We start from the raw sequence: 18,641 nt of genomic DNA, 5'->3' as shown, positions 1-18,641 counted from the left end.
TTTAATTCTTTTTTGGACAAATTTTTTCATCTTTTAATTTGCTGTTTGACCAGAATTTTTCTTTCTCTACTATGGCTAGATACAAAAAAACGGAGATTTAAATTTTTATTTTAACTAGAGGCATTTTAGAATATTTACATAATTTTAACAGTCACCTTTGTAAAGCTACATTTTCAGTTTTTGACCTTTGTTGGAAGAGAATCCGTTTTGGTCAAAGAAATTTTCTTCTGTCTCTGGGAAAAGATGTTTCGTGTCTTCAGGTATCATTGAAGGTTCCTTTTAGCTCATGCTGTTCTTCAAATTATATCTATTGCAGGAAAATAAACATTAATATTGTTTATATGTTATAGTAAACAGATTCTAGTGTTTGTTAGGCTTTTTAAATCGCCCCTCCCCCATTTAAAATGCCAGTGGATTCACTGGTTTCTAATATAACTTGTGGTCACAGTGAATAGTCCTAGAAACAGAAGTTACGTTGTTTCTGTTTATTACATAGCCATTTGGGTCCAGAGGGTGAAGATTAGTTTTACATATTTAAAAAGGTAAAAGTTTGTGAATTTTGTGCTGTCATAAGGAGTCGTCTGATCACAAGTCATTTCATGGACTTGATGATCATTTAAAGCAGGGGTCCCCAACCCCCGGGCCGCAGACCAGTAGGGGTCCTCGGCCTGTTAGGAACCGGCCGCACAGCAGGAGGTGAGCGCTGAGCCAGGGAAGCTTCATCTGCGGCTCCCCGTCGCCCCCATCGCTTGCATTACAGCCTGAGCCATCCCCCCCCACCCTTCTGTGGAAGAATTGTCTTCCACGAAACGGGTCCCTGGTGCCAAAAAGGTTGGGGACTGCTGATTTAAAGGAATGCATTCTTTACCCTGAACGTTTATGATTTGAGAATATGAGGCAAAAAATAGAAATAAGCATTTTGGTTCTAATTTATTTTAAAAAATAGAAAGTGAATGCAAGGCAATTGTGTACTTTAGCAACACTTAGCTTGATACTGCGTTTTCATCTTGACGTATATATCTGGTATGTCACTGCAGGGAATTTCAAAACCATTTCTTTTTAACCAAAACCAAAAAACCACAAACAACCATGATCTGATTACTAGTCAACAGTCCTCTGAAAAGGTTCAGAGTCCTAAAAATTCACAGCTGTTGATTACTTCACTACACTTTGATTTAAAAATATTCCGTCTTCCAGCTTTCCTATGTTAAAAAAAAATGTGGGTTTTTCATTAAATCAGTAGCATATTAAAGAAAGCAGTATAGCCTAAGAAATTCTTCTGGAAACCTTTGGGGAATTTTGATAACTTTTATTTATATGTAAGGTAATGAAATAATTCTCAACATTTAGTAGAGTACTGTTTAGGGATTTAAAAGTTAATTGGTCTAGAATTCGCTGACATCGGACTATGAAAAAAATACTTTGTTTTCCTATGTACTTTTAAAATAGAACTTTCAGTTGGGCATCGGGTGGTGATAATGGGAAACAAAAGCTGATTCTAGTCGAAGAAACAGGTACTGTTGGTAACTCTAAGCCATCCTATAATTTGATCCCAAATTGTCTGATTCTTTCATTCAAAGCTTTTCTTTCCTACAAATTCCTCACCTTCAAAAGTCCATTTTTTTCCCCCAACCATAATTGATAACTTGTAAATATATGTAAAAGTATTTGCTCTGTATGCATAGTTGGTCAGTAAATTTAAGGAACATATGTTTAACATTGGAGTCAAAATAAGCTTTTAAATATGAATAGTATATTTTGGACAAATTTTGATGGTAAATTTTGATAATATTGAATAAACATAAATGAGAATTTTTTAATGTAGAAGGAAAAGTCTTATATTTTGGATGGCAGAGTTCTAAATGTAACTAGCCTCTGAGAACTAGGTATTAGGCCTTATGTGTGCAGTGGAGCATCATGTTTTGGGCAAGGGGGGCACTGAAACCTGAAGAGTCCCAGGTTTCCACCTTGTCTTGATTTTTACTTATACCAAATCCCCTGCTCTATCCCTTATTGCCACTGCCTCTGTTACTGATTCCAAATCCCAGCATTCTTTCTTAGGCATAAAAAGATGCACCTTTAGGTTGAATTATCATTATGATAAAGTTATTTCATAAATATTTTTTGTTGTTTAAAACAGTATTGCTTGAGAGAATTGTGTAAAAAAGCTTTAGATATCTTAGAAAGTGCATGAATACTTTGATGTAACCATTAGGAAGAAAAGCAACTGTTTGTTAATAACTTGTTTCTTCTAGGTATACCTTAGATGAGTTTGGAACAGCTAGAAGAAGTACAGTTGTTCGTGGATTTATCGATGCTCTTACAAGAGGGGGCCCAGGAGGTACACCTAGACCCATTGAAATGCACTCCCATGACCCTTTGAGGTATAGTAGTCAGACAGTATTGGAGTATTTGATGTTTTTCTGAAGGAAATCTTTACTAACATTTAGTTTTTTCATTAGATATGTAGGAGATATGTTGGCTTGGCTCCATCAGGCTACTGCTTCTGAAAAAGAACACCTTGAAGCTCTCTTAAAGCATGTAACTACACAAGGTGGGTCCTCTGATTGTTACCACTCATGCCTAGATCTAGTAAATCACGCAGGACTTCTCTGTTTCTGTTTTCTTCATGGAGATAAACTCTTCACACTAGGTGATTTAATAAGCATCCTAATTAATCTTCCTGTCTCTAGTTTCCCCCTTTTTCTGCTGATAGACTTTCTTTTCCGTCACTTTTATTTTGTCACACAACTGATCACATTTTTATACTGGATCCTTGGGACCTTTTCTTGTAAGCCTAGACCCCTCTGCTTCACTTTTAAGGCATCTCTGGAGTGCCTGGCCTACATTATCTCAGCCACCATCCTTTAAAGGCAAAAGGTGATGTTCTCTTCATTTTATCTTGAGTACACAGGCTCAGTCAGTGACTGGCCTAAGGTCGTTAAGCTACTACTTCTTTCATTTCTACTATCCAGCCCCTTTTGTCATTCTCATGTGACTATTTTAAAGTTTTTTGAATAATTACCTACGTACTGGGACTTCCCTGGTGGTCCGGTGGTAAAGAATCTGCCTTCTAGTGCAGGGGACGCAGGTTTGATCCCTGATCGGGGAACTAAGATCCCACATGCTGCGGGGCAACTAAGCCCGTGCACCACAACTAGAGAGCCTGCGTGCCGCAAACTACAGAGCCTATGCGCCCTGGAGCCTGTGCGCCACAACTAGAGAGAAGCCTGCACGCTGCAATGAAGAGCCTGTGTGTCACAACAAAAGATCCTGCACGCCTCAACGAAGACCCAGCATGCCGCAACTAAGACCTGATGCAGCCAAATAAATAAATAATAAATAATTAGCTATGTACGAAATGTACCTAAAATTTTGGTCTTGATTTCAAAGAAGAAAAATGATTATTTTTGAGTTGCAAACGTCTGTTTACAGAATTTCAAATCTTCTTAGTTGTGACTACCTTAAGATGCCTGTTGTAGAAGGGGTTAGTAGATAATTAAGATGCTCTGGCTTTGCTAGGAAGTGAAGAGAGATGTTGTGACTGGTATCACTTACCTATTTTGAATAGCTCAGCCCCACGTCATCCTGGTTCAGCACGTCATCTGCAGGAGAGGCCAGTATACGAATGGGTGCAGGACTTAACCTCTTCGTTTTTAACTCTTCGATATTGAGATTAGATTCAGCATATATGATAGGTTGGCACAAAGTCTGCACTTTTTAAAGTTGTTTTCTGTTATGCTAATTACCCAGTTTAAAAGAATGTATTTGTTAAAAGATGTAGGAAAATTTACATGAGAGGTAACATTAAGTGGGAAGAAAATAATTGGAGTTAGAAATAAGTTATTCTGTGGGAATGGCATGAATTCTTCTAAACCTGAGTCTCTCCATCTGTAAAAATGAAGGTGGTTACAAGCAGTACATGTCAAGTACCCTGTACAGACCTTGATAAATAGTCAATAATCAGTAAATGTCGGTTTTTCCATTAGATTGCAAGGCGTGTTTTCCATCTTTATACCCGTAGTTTGTGTGCTTAGCACTACTGCCTAGAGTAAGGAGTTTGTGGAACGAGTGCTAATACATCTTCACATCACCTCCTTCAGTTAATAAATTTCACAGTCTGTTTTTCATACATTTACTCTTTTTCACAAAGAAATAATGTTCATTAATCAACAGTCAAATCAATTGATAGGGCTTTAGACTCATATTGATATAATTAGTAACGTCCTAAAGATATTAAACTTAATAAAATATCATTAATTGTTACTTTAAATGTTTATTAATGCCTTTAATCATATGTATTAGTGTTTGTTAATTTTCTGAACTTATGTGAAGCAAAGTGTAATATGGAAAAAAAATTTTAGTTATGTTGTAATTAATTGTAGGTGTTGAAGAAAATATTCAGGAAGTTGTTGGACATATTACTGAGGGTGTGTGCAGGCCCCTAAAGGTAAAATATTTTGTTTTTATATACGTTATATGGTAGCTAGTTAAATTAATGACTTATTCTGATTTTAAAGAAACAGCAGCTTGAATTCAGGCCGTAATTTTGTCAGATTAACACAATGTAGGGTAATAAAACGCATTTTAAAATAATCATTGCCAATTTTCTATGCAAGAGGTTTTTGCATACTCATATACATGTATTTATAAAATACCATTTTAGGAGATCACATTCGTTGATATTATGACATACTCCAAAATCTAAATGTTTTCAAAAGCATTTGTTTATTGAACATCTCTTGTGTATGTACTGTTCTACCAAATGCTGCAGAGATGTAAGTGAACCAGAAAACACAATGTCTGTGTTTAGAATCCAGTTAGGAAACAAGAAGACACATATGTTATCAGCAGCTTAATAAGCATAGATGTAATATAATATGTAAGTAAGCACATTCAGTGTGGTTTAGATTATATTTGTTAATTAGGGAATATAAAGTAAGGGAAAGATTAGTGAGGGATGGATTTTAATTAGAAAAGATTCCTAGTAGTTAAACTTGAGCATATCAAGTTAACCTTGAACTAGATCTGAGGTATTGCCCTGGCAGTATTATAATTGGCCAAAGAGGTTGGTGCTAATTCAAGATTTATCTGCTTTCCGATTCTCTAATAGAAAGAAACTTGGTATAGTCGTTTAAAGAGAAAATTTTTTTTTCATTTTTTTCCTTAATATTCATTCATAGAGCAGTACCTTTTCGCTGATAATCTGTTTTTAGGAATGTAACAGCTGCTTTGCAATTTAGTGCTAAACTAAATTCCATTATACGCTGGTGAAAAACCTCGAGATGACCTCATTGTGTTGATTATTTCTGATAGCAATTGCCTTGAACCACATTCTGTAGGTAATAGATCATTTTTTTATAGAGCATATCTGTGCTAAAGTTTCTGTGTTGTTTTACCATCCTCTGTGATTTAATATTCAGAAATTCTTTATTTAGAAGGAATTTTGTGATTTCTGCAATAATAAAATTTAATCTTTTTAATGCTATTCATACCACATGTGATTAATGAAGAAAAGTTACACTTTTAGAAAATATTTAGTTTTTTCTCACGTGTTTTTTAATAGGTTCGAATTGAACAAGTAATAGTTGCTGAACCTGGGGCAGTTTTATTATATAAAATTTCTAACCTCCTCAAATTTTATCACCATACTATCAGGTAAGTGGAATGGTTAAATGTGCTTCTTAAATCCCATGTGACACTTCATTTCAGTTAGAACACAGTGTAATATTTTTTGTGTGTGTATTCTATGCATGACTAAGTGTAACTAGTAGAACCTCCACACCATATGAATCATTATATGCCTATTATACATTCTGTACTTTTGAGGTCCATCGTTTCCTTTTCCCTTTCTTCTCCAAGCATAAGCACACACACACACACACATAGCAGTGTAAGCCTATAAGTATTTTTTGAGTCCTCCTATATTAGTAAAAGAGATCCATGGCACCTAAAGCAACTATATGTTATACTCAGAGTAGGGCATAATTAGTAACATGTCCTATTCTGGGTGTTTACATAAATTCTTCTTTAACATTTCGTTTTCCATTAGTGATAGAACAGAACGATAGCTTTATCTCCTCTAAGTAATAGCTGTCTTATCTTCTCTAAATAAAAGTGACTTTATAGATAAGACAAGTGGTTCTTAATCAGATAAAATATGATCTTCAACTCCAAAATTTGCATTCATTTTCACCTTGCAAATATCTTTTGGTGGTATACATAGACTTGAGCCTTATTGTAGATGTCACTATAAGACCATGTTATATGTGTAGTTGTGTTAAAAGTGTTCTTCCAAGCTATGTTTTTGATAGTTTTCATATTAGCCTATTAAAAAACAAGTTTAAATTACTTTTTATCAAGCATGCCAGTGTCAGGAACAGAAGAGTCACTTTCAATACATGAATAGGAGAATAAAATAGGGAGTTGTTTTATATACATGCTTGTCTTACATTCTGCCAAAAATGAGAAACCCCATTGGATAAGTCTAAGAAATATCCTTGTAATATAAAATTGAGAATTATGGAATGTAGAATAATTATTTCAAAATGTTATCAGATTTTTCGTAATTAATCTAAATATATGCTATTTAGGTAGCTGTATAAAAATTGAGAAGCTTTATAATTTACAGGTGTGTTATTGATACAGTGTAACAGTTTTAATTTAAAAAACTCAGTATTAATAAAAATTATTTTCTCAATAGAGCTATTGATGGATTGGCTTCCTTAAAATCAGATCTTCTTGGATAATCAAAACATGCATTTACTATAATAGAGGAAAAATAGAGACATGGGTTTGCATATTACAAGTGTTTGTTCTAACCCACTGCTTTTCTAAGAGATTGTGAAATATTTAAAACACTGTAGTTTGTTTTCATTTGTTCATCACCTAACTTAAAAGGAAAAAACCCCTCATTTTTATATGAAACTAGAGTAATTGTTTTTAATTCACAGGTTATATTCTATATAAAAACTTTTATTTAAATCTAGGTCTTTTTAAAGAATTCTACTCAGTTAAAGAGCTGGGTTGTTTTGGCCTGTTTTGCAACCTGAAATATTCTTTGCTTTTAGTGGCATTGTTGGAAATAGTGCAACTACATTGTTGACTACCATTGAAGAAATGCATTTGCTGAGCAAAAAAATATTCTTCAGTAGCTTGAGTCTTCATGCCAGCAAATTAATGGACAAGGTATGTTTGAAAAATGCAATTCTTGAACTATGTGAATGTGAGTTTTTCACATTTAAAAATATTGTTTTACTGTTTCCATATTGGTGACAATTTTTTCCCATTCCATTCAGCGTTCTTTTGAGTTCTTCCTGTGAACAACAAAATTCATTTTGAGGTGGCTTACAGGATGTAGGCTTATAATCTGTTCCTGGAACAGTGTAATTTTGAATCATAATTAGTGGTAGAATCTCAAGCCCTAGTTTCACTACCATTTTTCAATAACCAAAAATTTGTAATTAAAGCAAACTTACTGTATTTAATAGGTCAGGGCTAAAATGACATACAGATTGGAAAACTTGAACTTTTACTAAATGTTTTTTCTAAACAGCTTACTTAAGTTTTACATTCTTGGTCCAGCTTTGTCCTTATGAAATTTATGTTCCTTTGAGTTATATACTGTAATTAATTATGGAAACAAACAAGGTAACAAAAAACTCCCACAAAAACAAACAAGATAACAAAAAGTCCCACAAAAACAAACAACAAAAACCTGAAAGAGTTCTGTGAGAGCTAGTATTTTAAATTGAGCATTGTGTTGTGCAACAGTAAATTGGAAAGACCTTAAGGAATGGGTTTATAATGATCAAATCCTTCTTTGTTTTTATTTCATTATTAAAGACTCACGTTTTTCAAGGATGCATCACAATCACCATTCTGGCTTTTTTTTTTTTTTTTTAAAATTATACTGGTCTATCTAACAGCCTGGTTATATTAGATGCAGGTTTGTAGTATAGTGTGGAACAATCAGTAGGAATCCAATCCAAAGTACCTGGTCTATTTTTACATTCCTAAGCTCAGAGAAGCCTTATAAGAGTCTGCTTTCTGACCCCCGGCAGCATGAATTTGTGGAGCTGGAGTATTTCCCTTATATATTTTCCTGTATCACAGGAAGTTTACTAACAGTCAATCAGTTCTCATTATAGATATGTTTACATGAGTTCTTATTTAGACAGAATTTTTCTAAAATCATTCATACATGATATAGACTTTGAATGTGAACAAACATGTGCTTCCTAATGAGTACAAAGCAAACAGTCAAGGTCTGTTTGTCTCAGGTTACTTTTCCTTTCACAGAAAATAGACTAATAAATCGGTGATTACTATAGAATACATGTTTTATGAAAGACGTGCCCAAGGTGCTATGCTAGCACAATAAGAAGAGTATGTATAATAATATTCATATACAGAGAGGGAGCTTTCCAGAGAGGGAGTTAATAAGAATTGAATTTGAAGGACATGGGGGATTAGATAGGTAAAAAAGGAGTGGGTAGAGGTCATCCTAAGTAGAGGAAACAAATAGAATATGCAAGCTAAGAGTCATCAATACACAAATTTTCATTTATTAAAAATCAGTTGGAAACTGGTGTGGCATGTAGATAGGAGAGAGCCAGGTTGCAGACAGGATAGTTAAGGGATTGTCGAAGTAGTTTTTATGAAAATACATACTCTAAGGAAGAGCCATAAGGGGACAGATTCTTGGGGGCTAAAGGTAAACCTTCAGAAGTTGGTGACTGCTTGAATGTGGTTAAATGAGAGGGAAGAGTTCTAAAATAATTCCTAAGTTACCAATCTGGGAATATTGATACTAATCACAAGGATCTGGAATAGAGAGAAAGTGTAGAACTGGGGGGATAAAGGTGATGATATTGTCTAAGTTAGACAAGATACATGTGGGATATCCTTCTGCAATCAGTCTGATCTAATGGGGAGCTGTACATTTGGATTTATGGAGCTTTGCATGTAAAAGATAGTTGAGTCCATGTGTTTGTCTGAGGTCACTAGGAATCATGTTTAATAAGAGTAGAGCTTCCAGGACACACAGTCTTGAGAAACAGTGACATTTAAGAGAAGAAAATAAGCGCTACCATGGTAGAATGCTGAGGAAGGATGATTGGAGAGTCAGGAGAGAAATGAGAAGAGGGTTTTATCAGAAAGCCAAGAGAATAGTTTCAAGAAGGAGGGCATAGTTGATGACAGATACTATATGAAGAGTTCTAGTAAAACAAGGGTGACAGGTTTGTTATCTTTTTCAATATATAGATGATCCATGACTTACTGAGGGCAGTTTTATTCATGTGGTGGGGACAAGAGCCAAATTGCTATATGGGAAACACACATGAACGCGTTACCCAAAGCTTTACCAATTGGAAAACATCTGGGCTAAAAACTGGAAGTAAAATGTAGTAGGCATTCTTATTATGAAATTTGAAAGAGAATAATAAAGCAAAATGGTAAAAGGAAAGATGGAAGTACATTTCTATGATAAATTAGGAAACAGGAAAACAAAATTGATTATTTGTTGAAAAGGTCGACAAAATTGACAACCCTCTAGCAATTCTTTAACCAAGGAAAAAATAAAATTTAAAATTATAATATCAGAATTAGAGATAATAACCAGAGATGAGGATTAAACTTACTAGAGAATACCATATTAAAATATATAAATTTTATTCTAAAATATATAAAAAGGATGATTTTAAGAAAATAAAATTGACAAAAAATGATTCAAAATGAGGTAGGAAACTTGAATACACCTAGGGAGGAAAGAAAAATTATTAATGAACATGCTGCTAGACTTACTTCAGTTTATATAGATAGCTTTACACCTACAAAGAACAGAATTCTCCAGAACACAGAAAAATATGGAAAGCTTCCAAGTTCCTTTTAGGTGGTGTAACACTGACATAAAGACCTTTTAAAGACAGTACAAAAGTGAAAACCTCAAATCAGTCACTTTTTAAGTTTTTTTAAAAGGTAAATAATTATAAAAATAAATCCAGTATTATATTAAAACCAAGTATTGGTTATTCCCAGGAATATAAGAATATTTCAGTGTTAGGAAATATATTAAATGTTTCAGTGTTAAATTATATTCTCATGATATTTAATTAAATTGTTGAGGGGAAAATATTAGTAAATAAAAAAGTAAAAATACTTAACCATATAAAGATTAATAAAACTAACAGCCAACCTCATGATTAACATAGAAGCACTAGTAATATATTCTATTTAAGTCAAGAAAGAACAAGAAAAGAATATTTGCCAATAACACATTTAAATAATAGAAAATACAGATAAAGAAATGACAGATATAAATATTTTAAAGGAGGAAATATTAGATTGTTTGTGGATGCTCTGACTGTACTTCAAAACCCAAGAGAATTATTTGAATAGTTGTAGAACTAGTAAATGGATTTAGAAAGGTAATTGGTGACAAGATCAATATACAAAGATCAGTAATTTTCAGGGAAGATGGCAAAGTAGGAAGCACCAGGAATCTGTCACCCCACCTAGATGACAGTTGGACTAGCAGTATTTGTCTAATGTAACTGTTTTGGAACTCTGGAGTCTATTGAAGAATTGCAATTTCTAGGGGAAGGCTTGAATAGTAATAAATTGCAGTCAATTTTGGTCAACTTCAATTCTTAGCATAGTTGCGACTACCCATCTTCCACCCCCAGTGCTGTGTCAGGCAGCTGTACACTTGTTCCTTGAGCACCTGGCACACAGCTTGTAGAGCCAGGGTGAACAAAAAGGAGGACACTGTCCTCTAAACTTCTGGGATCTGTGCTCTCATCCCAGAGTTGTGAAGAGGAGGGTGGCCATTGTTTTTGCACCTCCCCATTGTGTCAGACACCTCCTCCTGTGGCTAAAGTGACTTCCTGGGGATTTCAAAGACTAGTGCGTTTTTCCACCCCCTTAATTTTTTTCTTTTTCCCATTTTGGGAGTCAGACATTAAAGTCTAGGACATTCAAAAGCAACTGTATATATGAGGAAAATTGGAAAGTGACCACATGTTCAGGGAAAGGAGCAGGCTCAGAAAGACCTGAGAAGAACTTCAGTTTATACCTTAACCTGATCCTTGGCTCAGAGAGAGGCTACAACAGTTTTTTTTTAAAAACCCAAAGTAGTAACAGAAAATGGCATCCCTGGAGGAGGGGGAGAATCTGATTTCCAGGGTTAAATTATTACATTCAAATGTTGTTTTCAACAAAAAAATCACAAGGCACACAAAGGAACAGGAAAATATGGCCCATTCAAAGGAGAAAAAAATCAACAGAAACCATTCCTGAAAAAGACCTGATGGCATATCTACTAGACAGAGACTTTAAAACAGTCATGTTAAAGATGAGTCAAGAGAACAGCATATGAACAAAATGGAAATATCTATTAGAGTTAGAAAAATCTCAAGGGAAATCAAAAAGAAATTCTGGAGTTGAAAAGTATAACAACTAGCAAACCAAATGAGGAAGCCTTTAAAAAAGACTCTACAGCATGATCAACTGGGATTTATCCCTGGAATGCAAGGATAGTTCAGCCTATGAAAGTCAGTCAGTATAATTACCACAGTAACAGAACAAAGGGGGAAAAAAGTCACATGATCATCTCAATTGATGCAGAAAAAGCATTTGACAAAATTCAACACTTTTATCATAAAAATACTCAACAAACTAGGAATAGAGGGAAACTACTGCAACATAATAAATGCCATACATGAAAAACCCACAGCTAACATTGTACTCAATAGTGTAAGACTTAAAGCTTTTCGTTTAAGATCAGGAACAAGTCAAGGATGCCCACTTTTGCCACTTCTGTTCAACATAGTGCAGGCATTACCTCATTTTATCGTGCTTCTCTTTATTGCACTTTGCAGATAATTGCGTTTTTTGTTTTGTTTTGTTTTGTTTTTGCGGTACACGGGCCTCTCACTGTTGTGGCCTCTCCCGTTGTGGAGCACAGGCTCCGGACGCACAGGCTCAGCGGCCATGGTTCACGAGCCCAGCCGCTCCATGGCATGTGGGATCCTCCCGGACCGGGGCACGAACCCGTGTCCCTTGCATCGGCAGGTGGACTCTCAACCACTGCGCCACCAGGGAAGCCCAATTGCGTTTTTTTAACAAATCGAAGTTTTGTGGCAACTCTGTGTTTAGCAAGTCCATTGGTGCCATTTTCCAAGAGCATTTGCTCATTTCATGTCTTTGTGTCACATTTTAGTTAATTCTCACAATATTTCCAACTTTTCATTATTATTTGTTACGGTGTTCTGTGTGATCAGTGATCTTTAACATTATTGTAATTGTTTTTTTGCTTTGTAGTTTTAAGTTATATACATTGTTTTTTAGACATAATGCCATTGCACTCTTAAAAGACTAAAGTATAGTTTAAACATTTTATGTGCACTGGGAAACCAAAAACTTTGGTCTCCAACCTCAGCGAAGCCCTCCATGATGTCCAGCAATCCTGCATGTCCTCAGGCAGCCCCACATATTTAACTTCCTTTCACTTATTTTCTCAAATCTACCATACTGTCTCCTACCAGAAGTGCCAAATTTTGCAAAATTGGATAATAGCCGTTTTAAAATATCTTTGCCAATATGAGCAAAAGTGCTATCTTTTTTTTTTTTAATTTAGATTTCAGTTTTTCTAGTGAGAATGAACATTTTAAAGTATGTTTATTGGCTGTTTGTGAATTGTTTTCTCATGTCCTTTGCCATTTTCCTACTAGGCTGTATCTTGTTATTTTCTGATATTTTTTATACATTAAGAGTATTATCTGTCATATATATTATAAATCTTTTCTCCATGTCATCATGTACCATTTAATTTTGCTTGTAGTAATTTCTGATACATCACTTTCAATGTTTACATAGTAAAATCTGTAACATTTTTTTTCCTTATTGTTTCTTCTTTGGGAACATGCCATAAAACATACTTCAAAAACTTCCCCACAACAAGAAAATACATGTAGAATTTATTATATGCTAAAGTTAGCATCTATCAGTAGGAAAGTGTTCGATTATTTAATAAATTCATTTAAATGATTGTTCTTAGGTCTTCCTGTAGTTTCACTTTTATATCAAATTTTTAATCTACCTGAAGTTTATTTTTGTCCATGCTGGGAAGGAAGGATCATACTCATTTTTCCCAAATGGTTATCCATTTATTTTATTTTATTTTCACTCAGAAAACCCCACGAAGTTCTTAAATACTTTATTTCTCTTATAAAGTTAAAATGAAAGTTGCAGGAACATAAAATGGCTAATAAAAGGCAAGTTTTAAGCATGGTATCTTCCTGTTAAAACCCAGAATAGAATAGGATAAAAACAGGAAAAGAAAGAATTGTAATTTGAATATATTAAGTACCAATTAATACTGCAGCCTATGTGAGTTTATAGCAGTGACGGGTGTTGGCTATTATTATTATTTATTGTTGTCATTATCATCAATAACTGTGCCCTGAAATGTTTTTCTTAGATATGAATTGGTCATATTTAGGGCTATTTTAACATTAAATTGAGATTGGAATATGATACTGTTTACAGTTTATGTGTTGCTTATATATACAACCATTTCAGGTTTCTTTCAGGAATTATCGTTCCTTCACCAAATTTTTAATGTTCCATATTTTATATTAATTATATCTTCATCTTATTCTGCCTCTTGTAAACCATTCATCTCTTCTAAGAAGATTCTAGCCTTATGAGGAAAACAACACTAACTGCAGAATGGTCTTCATTAGCAAAGCACCCAAGTGGAAATTTTTGCTAATAGAATTTTAAGTGGATAGCAAAATTGTTAAGAACAGCTTTTAAAATGAATAAAGCCAGATATGAACTCTTTTCATGATTCCTTCTGTGCTTTTAGAAAGACATTTAGGAGCTAATTCTTTAGTATGAAAAAAGAAAATGCAAGGACATTATTTTATTGAAAGATGTACCTTTTCCCTAACAAAGCATTTGAAGCACTTAAGTATTCAAGTATGTGTACTCCCTTCCTTATCAGGCTCTTCTGAAACATTCATAAGTGTGAATCTGGCAAAGTCTAAAGGGAATATGTGTCTGTACTACAAAAGATACAATGTCATATCCATTTTAGCTAGAGAGACATTTTCTAAAATTCTTTTCACTATAGTAATAGTACAATTCTAATTTAAAAGGGATGGTATGTCATAAATGAAACCCATATCAAATTAATAGTAGGCAGGATTGACCAGCTCTGTGAAAATAAAACCTAAGTGGTCCTCTAAATTTTGATTTAAATTCTAGGATATCATTACTGTTTAGAATCTCTTTTTACTGTTCAAATTGTAGTACTTGGACCAGCAGCTTGGACATCACCTAGGAGTTTATTAGTTTATCTGAGATTAAAAATCTCAGGCCCCACCCCAGACCTACTGAATCAGAATGTGCATTTTAAGCAGATTTCCCTGGTCACTCATATGCATGTTAAAGTTTGAAAAGTGCTTTTTTTTTTTTTTTTATTTTGGTGGTACGCGGGCCTCTCGCTGTTGTGGCCTCTCCCGTTGCGGAGCACAGGCTCCGGACGCGCAGGCTCAGCGGCCATGGCTCACGGGCCCAGCCGCTCCGCGGCATGTGGGATCCTCCCGGACCGGGGCACGAACCCGTGTCCCCTGCATCGGCAGGCGGACTCCCAACCACTGCGCCACCAGGGAAGCCCCTGAAAAGTGCTTTTTTTTAAATGAGTATTTTGAGTTTTACATTATTCCTTGCAGATTATTCTGCTAGGAAAAACAAATAAGAACAGTGTTTTCAGCTAAAATGCTTTTTAAATTTTAAATAAAAGTATGTGAAATAAAAAGTTGTAATTATTTGAAGTTATATCAAACAAATGTTAGTTTGCACTGTTAAATTTATCTTGAATAATATTATCGACTTAAAAAATTTAATTCCATAAATAAGGTAAGAGGAAACTTCTGGAGGTAATGGATATGGTTTATGGAATGTGGTGATGGTTTAATGGTTACGTTACCAAGTAGGTGCTCATGTGCCCGCAGTTCCAGAAAGCCAAACTCTGACAGTGGGTGTTTGCAGCAAAGTAAGGGTTTATTTGCAGGGTACCAAGCAAGGAGAATGGGCACCTCATGCTCAAAAGATTGGAATTCCTTGATGGCTTTCAGGCAAGGGTTTTTAAAGACAGTGTTAGGGGAGAGGGTCCTAGGATGCGTGATCAGCTTGTAGGCCTTCTGGTTGGTTGGTGGTAAGGTAACAGGGTGATGTTTTGGGAATGTTAACCGTCTGGTTTCAATCAGTCTGGAGTCTAGTCCTTGTGGTCAGCAGGTAGTCACCATCCTCCACCTGGATGGGGGTCTTAGTTTCCCCAGGACAACTCAAAGTATGCATCAGATTGTTATTTATATCCCTTCAGGAGGAACTAGAAGTCTTGTGACTCTCTTGTCCTGATCATTAATTGCTTGGGTCAGCTCTTTGGAACTCACAGAAGGCCTAGGAGACTAAAGCCTTTTGTTCCACAAACAAGAAATGGGGGACATGGAGGGGATTTTGTACCTGGGAAGGCCTCACAGGGTCCTGCTTGGTTTCAGTCTCCCATTTTCTTTGATACTTCTCAATCCTGAGGGGAACAGGGGCGGGACAAGAAAGAGAGTAAAGCTTTGGATAAAGAGGTTGTTCATAAACTCTGTAAGGGAACTTGGTTTTAGGGGGACTTGGTTTCAGGTATATACTTACTTCTAAATTCATCAAGTTGTATACATTAAATATTTACAGCTTTTTGTATGTCAATCATACCTCAATAAAGTGGTTTTTAAAAAAGCACTTTAGTTCCATTTACTGTTAATTACTGGAACATATATGTATTTAGAGTGAAAGGAGTCTATATATAAAATGAAGCAGTTAATTTAAAAATATGAGGGTTTTTGGGCTTCCCTGGTGGCGCAGTGGTTGGGAATACACCTTCCGGTGCAGGGGACATGGGTTCGAGCCCTCGTCTGGGAAGATCCCACATGCCGCGGAGCAACTAAGCCCGTGTGCCACAACTACTGAAGCCTGCATGCCTAGAGCCCATGCTCCGCAACAAGAGAAGCCACTACATTGAGAAGCCTGCGTACCGCAATGAAGAGTAGCCCCCGCTCGCCACAACTAGGGAAAGCCAGGGTGCAGCAGTGAAGACCCAGCACAGCCAAAAATTTTTTTAAAAAAATTAATTAATTAAAAAAATTAAAGTATGTACTAAAATCTTTCATATGAACTATTTTACCGTGAACTGGCATTTATGTAGACACTAAAATTTAGTAGAAAAATACAAGCAGTGGATAAGTCATCCTTCATTTTAGGTTGAACTCCCACCACCTGATCTTGGACCAAGTTCTGCATTAAATCAGACACTCATGTTGTTGCGTGAAGTTTTGGCATCTCACGATTCTTCAGTTGTACCATTAGATGCCCGTCAGGCCGACTTTGTGCAGGTAGGTTGTAAATTCACGTTTAATGATTCTTACTGCTCCTCTATTGTACGTTCTTTTGAAATTCTGGCACTTTATAGCCCATGTATCTTGACAATCCTTCTCATTGCTTTTTCCTTCAGATATTAAACCAGTTCCCTTTAATTTAAAAAGTATATATTCAGTGATGCTTGTTTTAAAAACTATTACAGTTGCGGTACCATTTAATCTTGTTCTTACGTGCTTCTGTAAGTTGGCCCGCTCCCCATTGGTTTGACATTCATTCTGAAGTGCCGTTAACACAGACCCGTATCACTGGTTGGGAAATAAGGAATACATTTGATTTTATTTTTCATTTATAGGTTTTATCATGTGTCTTGGATCCTCTCCTCCAGATGTGTACTGTATCAGCCAGCAATTTAGGCACAGCTGACATGGCCACCTTCATGGTCAATTCACTGTATATGATGAAGACAACATTAGCTCTATTTGAATTCACCGACAGACGTCTGGAAATGCTACAGTTCCAGGTTAATTTTGCCATAAAGTAACTGCTCACTGTGATGAAATCTTTTTGCTATACATGATCTCAGTTACTGGCTTTAAGATAATTTCAGTGACCTGATTTATATGAATCCCTTGTTATAGTCTGATAGAACCCCTCCCTGCCCCCATGCATATTCAGTATTTCAGTTTCGTTTTGGAGAAGCCAGAATATGTAACAGGTAAGATATTTTATTCAAGCCATAGTATGTGGTGGTAGAATGGAGCTTTTCTGACTGATTTGAACTGTTATTCTGTATGCAGATTTCAGTTTCCATACTGTGAATAACGTGCTATATTTTTCAAGCTGTGTAGCTAGTGCAGAAGGTGTTGCAGAGGACAGATATATTTTTATCTATGTGTAAATCAGTGTTAGGCACAACATTACAGTTTGTTATGCCAATCGCTCTGGTCCTATAAGCCAAATGGTATCACTTAAGAGTCACAACAAGGCCATTTATAAAATTTACCAGATACTTGGCTTTTGGTTTTGAAAGAGTGATTTTTGGTAGATAGAATGTTTCAAAAAAAAAACAATAACAACCCTGAGTCTTCTTTGTTATCACAAGTATATAAACAGTTTGGCAGTGGCTACAGTAAAAATTTGTCATTTTGGGTTTTTCTAAGGACTGAGTTTGAGACCTCTAAGTTTGTGATGTTTTCTACTTTCTAATTCTTTCTTTTAAAAGAAATATAATGAAGTATGATTAATTTTTCTTTTTTGCATAATTGTTTAAGTATAATTAGTAAAATCTTTTTTAAAAATAGTCATTGGTTTTTAATGTATTTATCACTAATTCAACCCGAAACTCTGCCATTTGTCTAAATCTCTTCTCAAGATGTGCACCTATATCAGTTGGTCCAGCAATCTGTTTTATCACCAGTTATCTTTGTTTCTCAAATATTCCAAAGTTGTTTTTTGCATTCCAAGAGGACAAGCCCCACCATGTAAGTGCTTCTTGAGCCTGCATCATTCTTGCTGATGGGCTGGTGGCTGGCACTGGTCACATGGACCAGCCAGAGTCAGTGTGGAGAGGACCGGGCAAGGGTGTGGATGCTGGAAGGCGCGGGCCCCACAGTGATAGTTTTCCTTGTCGAGTAAAGGATTCTTGATTTTCAGATCTTTTCTATCACTAGTCCATTAATTTTCTTCCATTCTTTCTTCTTCCAGTGTTTCAAGTAAGAAATCTAGGCTAGTCTGATTCTCTGTTGTTTGTGATAACCTATTTTATTCATGTGGAAGCTTGCGAGGATTTTCCTTTGAGTTCAGATATTTCCTCAGGATATCTTTTGGTATGTGTCTTTTTCTATTATTTCCATCTTGGATTTTGCAAAGCCTTTTCAGTCTGAAGATTCCACCCTTTTGGTTTTTGCTCAGTAAAGTTTTCTGTTATCTGTTCACTTCTCCATCTGTTACTTTTTATATTCTGAAGCTCCTGTCCTTAGTTGGCTTTATCTCCTAAATTTGCCTTCTAATTTCTGTTTAAATCTCTTCCCTTTAATATATTTCTTTGATATTTACTCTGTATTACTATTCTTCCACTTTTCTTTCAGATACTAATTTGGTTCTTGGCAGTAACTCTTTCATTAAATATTTCCATTTGCAATCTTGTTTTTCTTGGATTTTCCAGTAAGACTAGTAAGTAAGGGTTCTAAGGTTCTAATTGTACT

At 35.4% G+C, this 18,641-nt stretch overlaps 1 protein-coding gene across 16 annotated transcripts in view; it reads left to right on the top strand.

Moving 5' to 3' along the window:
* COG6 (component of oligomeric golgi complex 6) overlaps positions 1–18,641 on the top strand; it is a 285,884-nt gene that overhangs the window by 20,278 nt on the left and 246,965 nt on the right. For all 16 annotated transcript variants that reach the window (XR_007473069.1, XR_007473071.1, XR_007473075.1 and 13 more), the window contains 7 exons: positions 2,256–2,384; positions 2,463–2,554; positions 4,386–4,450; positions 5,567–5,658; positions 7,071–7,188; positions 16,320–16,451; positions 16,790–16,957. Coding sequence is in view for 3 of the 16 variants with exons in the window: in XM_049701082.1 (XP_049557039.1) it covers positions 2,256–2,384; positions 2,463–2,554; positions 4,386–4,450; positions 5,567–5,658; positions 7,071–7,188; positions 16,320–16,451; positions 16,790–16,957 (796 nt within the window). In the remaining 13 variants the exon portion in view is untranslated. The remainder of the gene's footprint in view (positions 1–2,255; positions 2,385–2,462; positions 2,555–4,385; positions 4,451–5,566; positions 5,659–7,070; positions 7,189–16,319; positions 16,452–16,789; positions 16,958–18,641) is intronic.

Source organism: Orcinus orca, chromosome 18 (genome assembly GCF_937001465.1).
Source record: "Orcinus orca chromosome 18, mOrcOrc1.1, whole genome shotgun sequence".
Taxonomy (NCBI): Eukaryota; Metazoa; Chordata; class Mammalia; order Artiodactyla; family Delphinidae; genus Orcinus; species Orcinus orca.
Note: the sequence above shows the minus strand (reverse complement) of the source record. Positions and strands in the feature narration are given on the sequence as shown.